This window comes from Labeo rohita, chromosome 11, assembly GCF_022985175.1.
Source record: "Labeo rohita strain BAU-BD-2019 chromosome 11, IGBB_LRoh.1.0, whole genome shotgun sequence".
In the NCBI taxonomy this organism is placed as follows: domain Eukaryota; kingdom Metazoa; phylum Chordata; class Actinopteri; order Cypriniformes; family Cyprinidae; genus Labeo; species Labeo rohita.
The window spans coordinates 13,594,237-13,607,984 of NC_066879.1; the positions used below are offsets into that span (position 1 = coordinate 13,594,237).

Sequence of the window (13,748 nt, forward strand, 5' to 3'; positions counted from 1 at the left end):
TCATTAAAGAAGTGTTTTCTCTGTGTTTTCTCAGATAAGAACATCGATGATGACGATTCGGTGGATGGAGGTCGTTCCTCGTCGTCCTCTAAAGGAGCGTCATCGGTGCGGCGGACGGGATCCCTGCGCAGGCCGAGCTCCGCGTCCAGCACCAAGAGCTCAGGTGAAGTTTGACTTTGTTAATTTGCGATTTTATAAAACACTTTTTGTGTTCTGATTGGCCAGTTCAGTGTTCCAGTGTTTCTGTAATACAAGTAAAAAACATTTCAACGCTGAGGTGCATTGTAACGCCATGTTAGCTGCGGCTATCTTTACAATTAAACTCAATTAAACCCCCCTAAAAATATTAAAACTTATATCTAAAATATAAAATATTATAGTAATATAAATATGTGAAATATAGAAGTTATATGTAATATTTATATGTATATATTTACATTTTTTATATATATAAATTAAATATAATGTTATTTTAAATAAAAAAATCATATAATGTTTTTAATATATATATTAAAATGTTTTATTGTGTGTGTATATATATAAATTAAATATGTTATTTTTATTTTAAAAATTGTATAATGTTTGTAATAGATATTAAAAAACAATTTGTTATATGTAATATTTATATGTATATATTTACATTTTTTATTGTGTATATATAAATTAAATATAATGTTATTTTTATTACAAAAATTGTGTAATATTTATATATATATATATATATATATATATATGTGTATATATATAATGTATATATATAATTTGTTATATGTAACATTTATATGTATATATTTATATTTTTTATTGTATTTTTAAATTAAATATAATAAATATATATAATATATATATATTAAATATATATAAATTAAATATAATGTTACTTTTATTGCAAAAATTGTATAATGTTTTATTTACATTTTATATATAATTTGTTAAATGTAATATTAATATGTATATATTTAAATGTTAAATATAATGCTAATTTTATTTTAAAAATTGTACAATGTTTTTAATATTATATATATATACACACTACCGTTCAAAAGTTTGGGGTCAGTAAGACTTGTAATAGTCTTTAAAGTAGTCTCTTATGCTCATCAAGGCTGCATTTATTTGATTAAAAAAAAAAAAAAAAAACCAGTAATATTGCAAAATGTTTTTACAATATAAAATAATGTTTTTTTTATTTTAACATACTTTAAAATAGAATTTATTCCTGTGATTTATCAGCTGTTACTCCTGTTACTCACATGATCCTTCAGAAATCATTGTAATATGCGGATTTATTATTAGAACGATCAATGTTGGATAATATCAACAGTTGTGCTGCCAAATATTTTTTGGAACCTGTAATTTTTTTTTTCAGGATTCTTTCATGAATAACAAGTTTAAAAAGTACAGTGTTTATTCAAAATATAAATATTTTATAACAATGTAAATTATTTATTATTAACTTTTAATAAACTTTTAATTATTAACTTAATACATCCTTGGTGAATAAAAGTATTAATTTCTAAAAAAAAAAAAAAAAGAAACAATAAAAATGTACTGACCCCAAACTTTTGAACGGTAGTGTATATATATATATATATATATATATATATATATATAATTTGTTATATGTAATATGTAATATTTATATGTATATATTTACATTTTTTATTGTGTATATATAAATTAAATATAATGTTATTTTTATTTTAAATAATTATAATATATATATAATTTCATGTGATTTTTTTTTTGTTTATATTTGTTATTATTTTCTATAGAAAAAATACATATAAAAATGAAATAGTAATTAAAAATATTTAAAAAATTATTTATAAAATATTTATTAAAATAAATGTATTTATAAAATACTAAAACCTGTTCTTTTCTCATCAGGTAAAGAGAGCTCTGGTGCCGGTGCTGTCGATGAAGAAGACTTCATCCGTGCCTTTGAAGATGTTCCCGCCGTACAGGTGAGTATTTGTAGGTGAACGCTAATATATCCAACAATGTTTGGGCTCAGCAAGACTTTTTTCTTTAAATAAATGAATACTTTTGTTTGTCAAGGACACATTCAATTGTCCAAAGTGACAGTAAAGACACTGTTAAAAGATTCTATTTAATGTTTTTCGGCATAAAAGAGCAATGGATAATTTTGACCCATACAATGTATTGTTGGCTATTGCTGTAAATATACACATGCTACTTACGACTGCTTTTGTGGTCCAGGGTCACATATTAGAATGATTTCTGAAGGATCCTGTGACTCTGAAGACTGGAGTAATGATGCTAAAATTGAGCTTTGATCACAGAAATAAATTACATTTTAACAGATATTCACATAGAAACAGCTACTTTGAATTGCAATAATATTTCTGTATTTTTACTGTATTTTTATTAAATAAATGCAGCCTTGGTGAGCAGAAGTCAAAACATTAAACATCTTACTGACCTCAAACTGCATCTGAATTCACGTGTGTGTCAGTAACTCAAGGAATCATCAATAACGCACCAATAATGACGCGTCTATCTGTAATGTGGAGTGTCAGTTTGGATTCAGTGGTTTTCCATTAGAGATCTCTGGACAGGCGCCAGTGTTCAGTGAGTTTGATGACACTGTTGTTTCTCACAGATTTACTCAGCTCGAGAGCTTGAGGACTCCATGAACAAGATCCGAGAAATTCTCTCCGATGAAAAACACGATTGGGAACAGCGAGTGGCTGCAGTGAGTGATCTCACATTTATAACAGAATAAAACGACTGTTTGTTACCCGTCTCTCTGGAAAACTTGATTGTGATTGGTCGATGGAATCATTCTGTGGTCACATGTTTGTGTATAATGACTCTCTCTCTATATATATATATATATAATGACCATGCTGTTATTCACTGTTTAGGGAGTTCATGTATAGCTGTGCTAGTTTCATGTCTCTCGTTCTCAAATATCAAAATAATCAACAAATCATTTAAAATCAAATTAGTGTTTAATGTCCATCATTTATTCATTTGTTTATTAAGTAGAAAAAATGTAATGTCAACTGGTCATTATTGTAAAATTATGAAACTCTGTTTCTGCCGTGGGAGACAAACTAAATGAGGTTGTTGTGACTTTATCTCACACTTTGAACTTTTTTTTCTCACATTTCTGAGTAAAAAGTCAGATTGCAAGAACAAGAAAAAAGTCTGTATTGCAATCGACACAAATTACCTTTTTTTTGCGCAAGCTTACATCTCAATATCTGAAAATTTTGAGTTTATATCTTGCAATTCTGAGTTTATATTTTAGATTTGTGTTTATATCTAAATGCTGTGTTTATAGCTCACAATTCTGAGTTTATCAATTCTGAGTTTATATCAATTCTGAGTTTATATCTGAATTCTGAGTTTATCAATTCTGAGATGATCAATTCTGAGTTTATATCTTACAATTCTGAGTTTATCAGTTCTAACTATCAATTCTGAGTCTGTTAATTCTGAGTTTATCAATTCTGTGTTTATATCTTACAATTCTGAGTTTATCAATTCTGAGTTTATATCACAATTCTGAGTTTCTCAATTCTGAGTTTATATCACAATTCTGAGTTTCTCACAATTCTGAGTTTATCAATTCTGAGTTTATCAATTCTGATTTTATATCACAATTCTGAGTTTCTCACAATTCTGAGTTTATCAATTCTGAGTTTATATCTGAATTCTGAGTTTATCAATTCTGAGTTTATATCTTACAATTCTGAGTTTATCAATTCTGAGTTTATATCTGAATTCTGAGTTTATATCTGAATTCTGAGTTTATCAATTCTGAGTTTATATCTGAATTCTGAGTTTATCAATTCTGAGATGATCAATTCTGAGTTTATATCTTACAATTCTGAGTTTATCAGTTCTAACTATCAATTCTGAGTCTGTTAATTCTGAGTTTATCAATTCTGTGTTTATATCTTACAATTCTGAGTTTATAATCGCAATTCTGAGTTTATCAATTCTGAGTTTATCAATTCTGAGTTTATATCTGAATTCTGAGTTTATCAATTCTGAGTTTATCAATTCTGAGTTTATATCACAATTCTGAGTTTATCAATTCTGAGTTTATATCTGAATTCTGAGTTTATCAATTCTGAGTTTATAATCGCAATTCTGAGTTTATCAATTCTGAGTTTATCAATTCTGAGTTTATCAATTCTGAGTTTATATCTGAATTCTGAGTTTATCAATTCTGAGTTTATATCTGAATTCTGAGTTTATCAATTCTGAGTTTATATCTTACGATTCTGAGTTTATATCTCAATTCTGAATTTATCTCACAATTCTAAGTTAATCAGTTCTGAGTTGATCAATTCTGAGTTTATATCTTACAGTTCTGAGTTTATATCTTACAATTTTGAGTTTATTAATTCTGAGTTTATCAATTCTGTGTTTATATCTTACAATTCTGAGTTTATCAATTCTGAGTTTATATCTTACAATTCTGAGTTTATATCTCAATTCTGAATTTATCTCACAATTCTAAGTTAATCAATTCTGAGTTGATCAATTCTGAGTTTATATCTTACAATTCTGAGTTTATATTTCACAATTCTCAGTTTATCAGTTCTGAGTTTATATCTTACAATTTTGAGTTGATCAATTCTAAGTTTATTAATTCTGAGTTTATCAATTCTGTGTTTATATCTTACAATTCTGAGTTTATATCTCTCAATTCTGAGTTGATCAGTTCTGAGTTTATCAATTCTGAGTTTATCTCATTTATGAGTTTATATCATTATTCTGAGTTTATTTCTCAATTCTGAGTTTATCAGTTCTGAGTTTAAATCTCATTTCTGAGTTTATCTCACAATTTTGACTTTATATCTCACAATTCTACTTTTTTCTTGCAATTCTGATTTTTGTGAATTGTGAGGTATAAATAAATAACCTTTTTTAGTTTTTTATCCTGTGGCAGAATCAAGCTTCCATACAAATTAGAGCTTTCAGCATGATGCAAGTCCATCCGGTCATGTTTGTTTTGTTAAGTACGATCAAACTGGTCGTTATCACATCAATCCAGTATTATAGGTTCATGTCATTTGATTGTGTCCTTTGACTCATTGATTGGTTGGTTTGCAGCTGAAGAAGGTTCGTTCTCTGCTGTTGGCCGGCGCGAGCGACTACGATGGCTTTTCGCAGCAGTTACGGCAGCTGGAGGGACCGTTCAAACTCTCGGCCAAAGATCTGCGCTCGCAGGTGGTGCGCGAGGCCTGTATCACACTCGGGTGAGTAAAATGTTTGTTTTTAGGCTAAAAACTTCATCTCCATTGATTGTTTTCTGTAATGTAAAGCAGTCTAAACCACTGATAAGTGTTCGAATATACCTACATCTCTCTGGGTTGACACAGTCGCTGTTATAAACCATCATCCCGTTCAGCTCTAGTTGAAGATGGACTGACTGCTGAGTGGTGCTGACAGACTTAGTTTAATGAAAAGAATCAATTAGTTTAAGTGGTCTGGTTTCAAACATTGGACGGAGTCCAGCATTGTAAGATCTGCTGCGCTTCATGATGGAGCCGAGAGTGTGAAGCACTTAGTGTGCATGAAAACACACTCTCTCGTAAGACCGACGGGCTCCGTTCCAAACCATAGGCAACTGCCTTCATAGGCAACATCTGAAATGGAACCAAAAAAAGCCCCACTGATTTAGTTTACAAGTTTAGCTCCTCATATAAAATGCACAACTTGATTTAAGTTAACATGATGCGAAGTTAATGACATGATGCTGGAATATGCACAGATATTGAGTAAAATAGTGCACTTCAATTTGTATTTTAAATGTTTTTTAAAATATTTTATACAAATAAATAAGTCAATATATTTTTTAAATATTATTGATTTTTTTTCAATATTGTGTGAGTTTTGTGTTTATCAAAAATATTTAAAATATTATATATTTATAAATATATATAAAATATTTTTATGTTTCAGTATTGGATGGAATTTTAGTGTTAATTAAAAATATTTTAAAATATTATATAAAGAAATATCTCAGTATATAAATATTAAATATTAATTTTATTTAATTGTGAACATTTTAAGTGTATAATATATAATATATAAATATTATATACAAATGTCATTTTATATTTTTTGGATGCCGGTCAGTATTGCGTTAATTTGTGTCGATTAAATATATTAAAAAATAAATATTATATATAAATATATCAACATATAATTAAACACAGGCAGCTCAGTAGGTTTTAGAACGGAGTGTAAGTGTTGTGTATTTGTATAATGTCTGATGTGTCTCTTCCAGGCACCTGTCATCTGTGTTGGCCAATAAATTTGATCACGGAGCCGAGAACATCATGCCAACGTTACTGAACCTCGTCCCCAACAGCGCTAAAGTTATGGCCACGTCCGGGATGGCGGCGATCCGTCTCATTATACGGGTATGTTTACACACACACACACGCACACAGAAATGGGCTGCTGATGTTCTGTGTGTCGCGCAGTCAGGCCTGATGTTGGATTCAGAGCGGCAAACATGATCAATAAGATTGATCTGCGTGTTAGTTGTGTCTCTTCTGGCGTCCTGCACGGCACGTGTTTACTGTGGCTTTTGTGGGTTTGATAAACATCACAGCAGTTACAAACATCCCATAGTGCTTCCTATTGAATTATTCTCCATAACCGATGCTGTCGAAAATAGTTGTACTTTAAATTAAATGAGTCTGCGGCGTAAACAGTCAATATAGATTAAACAGCATTTATACATGGAATATTTGTATTAAGTTGTTAATACATATATACATAAAAAACAATAAAACTACATGTAACAATATTATTTATAGTATTTATAAATATATTGTGTGTGTGCAGTAATTAATACTATATTTATACACTACCAGTCAAAAGTTTTTGAACAGTAAGATTTTTTTAAAGAAGTCTTTTCTGCTCACCAAGCCTGCATTTATTTGATCTGAAATACAGCAAAAGCTGTAATATTGTGAAATATTTTTACTGTTTAAAATAACTGCTTTGTATTTGAATATCTATTAAAATCTAATTTATTTCTGTGATGCGCAGCTGAATTTTCAGCATCATTACTTGTCTTCAGTGTCACATGATCCTTCAGAAATCATTCTAATATGCTGATTTACTGTTAAAGAAACATTTTTGATTATTGTTATCAATATTTAAAACAGTCGAGTACATTTTTTCAGGATCGTTTGATGAATAGAAAGATCCAAGATCAGCATTTAAAAAAGCTTTTGGTGATAAATGATAGAAATTAATACTTTTAATTTAGCAAAGATGCTTGAAATTAATCAAAAGTGATGATAAAGACATTTATAATGTTACAAAAGATTTCTATTTCAGATAAATGCTGTTCTGAACTTTCTATTCATAAAAGAAACCTGAAATAATTCTACTCAGCTGTTTTTAACGTAATAATAATAAATGTTTTTTGAGCAGCAAATCAAAATATTAGAATGATTTCTGAAGGATCATGTGACACTGAAGACTGGAGTAATGATGCTGAAAATGTAGCTTTGAAATCATAGGAATAAATTGCATTTTAAAATATATTCAAATAGAAAGCAGTTATATTAAATAGTAAAAATATTTCAAAATTTGACAGTTTTTGCTGTACTTTGGATCAAATAAACACAGGCTCGGTGAGCAGAAGAGTCTTTTTTAAAAAACTACAAATCTTACAGTTCAAAACTTTGGTAGTGGTAGTGTATAATATATATTACATATATTTTAATATTTGTATATGTATTTATGTTAATAAAATATACTGTTAATGTTACGTATATGTAGTTTCATTATTTATAATATTAATATAATAAATATTTATTATGAATATATAATAATAATAATATAAATAATGTAAATATATAATAATATATTTAATAATATATAATATAAATAATAATATAAATTATATATGTATATATATATATATATATAAAAACCTAAAAGCTATTAAAATGTCCAAAAAGTTAATTTGATCATATTTGTCATATGTGTTGTTTTTTCTTCAGCACACTCACTACCCACGTCTGATTCCCATCATGACCAGCAACTGCACATCTAAATCAGTGGCCGTCAGACGGTGAGAACACACACACACACACACACACACACAAAAAACACATCCACTCTGATCCTAACAGAAAATGTTTTCTTTGACTTACAGACGCTGTTATGAGTTTTTAGATCTTCTGCTTCAAGAGTGGCAGACGAATTCTCTAGAGAGGTGAGAATTAAAGGGACAGTTCATCATTTACTCACTCGCATGTCATTTACAGGTTGCAAATGACAACTGAAGCGTTTAAGACTGACACAACCAAGTGACCTTAGCAATTCATACACACTTGTCTCGTGCAGTGTCCTCAACTAACGTTCGAAAGTCCATTTTAGTGAATCAGTTCATTCAGATGTTTCTGCTTATTGAATCTGTTCATTCAAATGATTCAGTGATTCATTTAAGTCATAACTCGCATAACTCACTGTCTCAACACAGAAGGAATGGACTGATGTAGACATTCACCTCAGTGTAAAAAAAAATGCTGAAATGCAGACATAAGTGAACTGATTTCGTGAGAAAAAAAAAATGGTTATTGCAGTCAGTGTTATTTTCGTTTCATTTATTCACTATTAAATGATATATATAGAATTTTATATATTGCATTTTTATGTATAAATAAATATATTGTTTTATATATGTATATATGAAATATGTTTTGTGTTTTTATCATTTCATTATTATTATTTTTAAATATGACGATGGATTTTATGTTTTACATTGTAATGTTATATTATATTTTTGCTTTATTAATTTTTGTGTTTTTTAATCCTTTTTTTTTTTTTTACATTTTTGTTTTCAAATATATTTTTATATTTCATTTTTTTTTTTTTTATATTAGCTAAAGATTTTTTTTGTCTTAAAGAAATTTTGTTTTGTGTTTTTGGTCATTATTATTATTATTATTTTGAATGTTTTTATTTTTGTATTTTCAATTTTCATTTAAATGTTAGCTATTTTATCTTGTGTTTTTATCATTTTAGTATTTTTTTTTTAAATATGACTGTCGATTTTATGTTTTACATTATAATGTTATATTATATTTTTACTATAATAGTTTTTGTGGGTTTTTTTTTCTTTTTTTTTTTAAGTGTTTTTATATTTATATTTATGTTTTCAGTTTTTATTTTAGTTTTAGCTAAAGTTTTAGAAATTGTTTTTCTTTGTTTTGGTCATTTTATTATATATATATATATATATATATATATTTTAAAATATGACATATATACTTAATTTTTCTTATTTCGTTCATATTAGAAAAACCGATCCGATATTGAAGTGGCTTTGTCAAATTTAGGACCCGTTTCATTTATTTTATTTTATCTTATTTTATTTTACTTTTTTTAATTGAATTAAATTGAATTTAATGTAATTTAATGTAATTTAATTTTATGTAATTTTATTTATTTATTTATTCATTCATTTTATTTTTTGCTGTCTATACACTTTATTATTTAAATCAAAATAAATTGTATATATTATATACATATATTTATTTGTATTTATGTTTTAGTTATTTAGTTATTTATTTAGTTGTTTAGTTATTTTAGTACAAATTTAATCAGAAAATAAAGCAAAACAAACCTGTTCATCCAAATGATTCAGTGATTCATTTGAGTCAAGGTTTTTGGGTGAACTATTTCTTTAAATATCTTGACAAATCACAGTTTCATAGTGGCTTTGCTCTTGTCTTTCCTGCCTCGTTTATGAAACCTGATGACACAATGACAGTCCGAATCCTCCGGAGAGGATCTAGTGTCTGTGTCTCATCTCATAAAGGGTCTCAGAGATGAAATCAGGTCTTCATGAACGCATACACGCTCAGAATCAGACTGACGTCCTTGATGAAGCCGCACATGTTGGCCGTGGCAATGTCACCTCGCCTTCGCCAGCACTTCCTGGTTAATGGATGGGGAATCGAGTTTCAGCCGATTGATTGATCTCAGCTCATGTTCTGCTGTGGTGGAGTTTGGCAGAGCCGCTGAATGGACTCTAACAGTGTTTTTATTCTGTCGTCTCCTCAGGCATGTCGCTGTCCTGATGGAAACCATTAAGAAAGGAGTTCACGATGCCGACTCCGAGGCCAGATCGGTCGCTAGAAAGTGAGTGATTCTGTGTTTCTATTCAGAAATAATAATACTAACATGATTGTTGATGTCCAAATCATCTCAACACAGAAGAAATGCACTGATATAGACATTTTACTTAATGTAAAAAACTGAAATGCAGACTTAAATGAGCTGATTTCGGGGGGAAAAAAAACATTTTTATACTATTAAATATGTGTGTGTGTGTTTTCTGTTTTGATTGTGTGTGAATTTTTTTTTTGTGTTGTTTTTGGTCATTTTATTATTATTTTAGTTAAAGCTTTAGTAATTTTGTTGTTTTTTCATTTTTATTATACATTTTTAAATACATTTATATAAATTTTAGTTTGTAATGTTGTATTTTGTTTTTACTATAATAGTTTTTGTGAATATTTAGAATGTTTTTATTTTTATGTTTTCAGTTTTAATTTTAATTTTATAGAAATTTTTATTTTTATTTTGTTTTGTGTTTCGGTCATTTTATTATTATTTTTTAAAATGATAATAAAATGACTATATAAATAAATAAATATGTTTTTATTTTTTTGCTTTCTGTTTTTATTTTTATTTTAGTTAAAGTTGTCGTAATTTTGTTGTTTTTGTCATTTTTAGTATTCATTTTTAAATACATTTATATAAAATTTTATGTTTTAGTTTGTAATGTTGTGTTATGTTTTTACTATAATAGTTTTTGTGAATATTTTTAATTTTATGTTTTCAGGTTTGATTTTAGTGAAATTTTTAGCGATTTTGTTTTGTTAATGTTGTATTATGTTTATTATGTTTTTAATTTAATGTTTAATTTTTTTATTTTAATTTTAGCTCGTTTTAGCAATTTTGTTTTGTGTTTTTGTCATTTTATTATTATTATTTTTAAATTCGACTACAGATTTTATGTTTTAGTTTGTAATGTATTATATTTTTACTATAATAATTTTTGTGAATATTTTGAATGTTTTTATTCTTATGTTTTCAGTTTGAATTTTAATTTTAGCTGAAGTTTTAGCAAATTTTGTCATATTATTATTGTTCTAAATATAGATTTTATGTTTTAGTTTGTCATGTTGTATTATGTTTTTACTATAATAGTTTTGGTGAATATTTTGAATGTTTTTATTTTTATGTTTTGTGATTTAATTATAATTTTATAAAGTTTGGTTTTGTGGGCTTTTTTTCTCATTTTCCTTTAAAAATAAGACTGTGTTTTATGTTTTAGTTTGTAATGTTGTACTATATTTTTACTATAATAGTTCTTGTGAAATTTTTTAATGCTTTTATTTTTATGTTTTAATTTTAATTTTAGCTAGTTTTAGCAATTTTGTTTTGTGTTTTTGGTCATTTTATTATTATTATTTTTTAATGTAACTATATATATATATATATATATATACATATACATACTTAATTTTATTTAATTTTTTATTTTATTGTTATAGAGCACCAACCAATCCGATATTGCTGTGGCTGTGTGAAATTTAGGACCTGTTTTATTATTTAATTTAATAAATCTTTTAAATTAAATTAAATTTTATTTATTTTTTAATTTATTTTAATTTAATTAATTTTCTTTTAAATAGAACTGTGTAGATTTTATTTTTTAGTTGTAATGTTGTACTATATTTTTATTATAATAATTCTTGTGATTTTTTTTTTTTTTTTTTTTTTTTTTTTTTTTAATAAATGTTTTTAGTTTTCAGTTTTTATTTTAATTTTACCTAAAGTTTTAGCAACTTTGTTTTGTGTTTTTGGTCATTGTATTATTATTATTTTTAATTGTGACGAATTAATTGAATTATTGACTTGGCAACCAGCAGAAATGAAATGTTTTTTTTATGTTTTTTTTTTCAATGGTTTTAGTTTTAGTTAACAATAACCCTGATTACAATATAGAATAGTTATTGTAGATAAATAACATTTAGGCACTAATAACGGTGTATAATAGCCTGTAATCAGAAAATAAGCTCTAATACCAGCCTAATAATGCTAATAAAACATTGGTTGATCTCAGTACGGTCATTGATTATGTTGCGCATTAATTTTGATATCTCGTACAGTGAGTTTATGACAGTGTAATGTGATGAATGAATGTTTTGCAGATGTTACTGGGGTTTCCACGCCCACTTCAGTAAGGAGGCGGAGCATCTGTTTCAGGCGCTGGAACTGACCTATCAGAAAGCGCTCCAGTCTCACCTGAAGAGCTCCGACAGCATCATGTCTCTGCCGCAGTCCGACCGCTCGTCCTCCAGCTCTCAGGAGAGCCTCACGTGAGAAACGCTCTTGATTAACACTCCTTAATGTGCGAATGAGCTTTCACACTCCAATCTTCGTGTGTTCACACTCTTAATTTGTCTCGCAGTCGGCCGCTGTCTGCCAAAACACCTGTCGGGAGCAACTTGAGCAAAAGTGAGCATATACATGTACAAGGATAATAGCGGTGTAGATGCATGTTTATACTGAAATTTGAGTTTTATTAAATGTGTTGCATAAATGTAAGTATTTTGTTTGTTGTGTCTCTCAGCTAAAGTGGTGAGTTCTCGCGCGTCCTCTTCGTCCGGGTCTCTCCAGCGATCGCGCAGCGATGTGGACGTTAACGCCGCGGCCAGTGCCAAATCACGAATGCCCGCCGTTCCCACTGCCGCCCCCTTCAGCTCAGCCTCAGCGCTGCCGCCCGGTTCCTACGCCTCACTAGGTAAAACAACGACACGTACATGTGTAGAGAGATGAAGAAAAGTAAACACTGGTGTAGAAAGCCAAACAATTGCATAATCAGGTGACTGTGTGAAATTAAAGACCTCTGTTTTTTAATGTCTTTCAATTATTATAAAAAAAGAAAAAAAAATAATTAATTTGTTTGTAACTCTTTTTTTATTACAATTTTTTGTGAGTTTCAGACAATCTGACAATGAAGTGATGGTGTGAAATTTAAGGGCCCATTTTTTTAATTTTAATTTTATTTTATTTTAGGTTAGTTTAGTTTAGTTTCTTTTATTTTTTCTGTCTGTCTGTGTTGTTAATGTCCTTCAGTTATTATTTAAATAAAGTACGTCATATGTAAATATGAATATTTATAATAATATTTAAATATTATTTTATTACATTATTTATTTAAATGTTTTTTTTTTTAAATGTAATTTATTAATTAAATAAAAATATTTTTGTTTATTTTATTTTATTTTATTTTTTCTGTCTGTGCTGTTAATGTCCTTCAGTTATTATTTAAATTAAGTAAATGTCATATATAAATGTTAATTTATAATCTTATTTAAATCTAATTTTATTTCATTATTTATTTAAATGTTTTTTTAATGTAATTTATTAATTAAATAAAAAATATTTTCGTTTGTTTTATTTTGTTTTGTATGTTTTATTTTATTTTATTTTATTTTTTCTGTCTGTGCTGTTAATGTCCTTCAGTTATTATTTAAATTAAGTAAATGTCATATAGAAATATGTTAATTTATAATCATATTCAAATATAATTTTATTACATTATTTATTTAAATGTTTTTTTTTAAATGTAATTTATTTTATTTGCATTTTTGTTAAAGATAATTTAAGAACCCTTTTTAGGTGTCTGTGCAGTTAATATATTTTAATTATTATTT

At 27.4% G+C, this 13,748-nt stretch overlaps 1 protein-coding gene across 1 annotated transcript in view; it reads left to right on the plus strand.

Moving 5' to 3' along the window:
* LOC127172973 (CLIP-associating protein 1) overlaps positions 1 to 13,748 on the plus strand; it is a 77,159-nt gene that overhangs the window by 33,611 nt on the left and 29,800 nt on the right. The window contains exons 9-19 of the mRNA XM_051122544.1: positions 35 to 163; positions 1,888 to 1,964; positions 2,624 to 2,716; positions 5,095 to 5,240; positions 6,275 to 6,410; positions 8,013 to 8,083; positions 8,168 to 8,227; positions 10,081 to 10,158; positions 12,240 to 12,407; positions 12,500 to 12,546; positions 12,662 to 12,832. Of these exons, the coding sequence (XP_050978501.1) occupies positions 35 to 163; positions 1,888 to 1,964; positions 2,624 to 2,716; positions 5,095 to 5,240; positions 6,275 to 6,410; positions 8,013 to 8,083; positions 8,168 to 8,227; positions 10,081 to 10,158; positions 12,240 to 12,407; positions 12,500 to 12,546; positions 12,662 to 12,832 (1,176 nt within the window). The remainder of the gene's footprint in view (positions 1 to 34; positions 164 to 1,887; positions 1,965 to 2,623; positions 2,717 to 5,094; positions 5,241 to 6,274; positions 6,411 to 8,012; positions 8,084 to 8,167; positions 8,228 to 10,080; positions 10,159 to 12,239; positions 12,408 to 12,499; positions 12,547 to 12,661; positions 12,833 to 13,748) is intronic.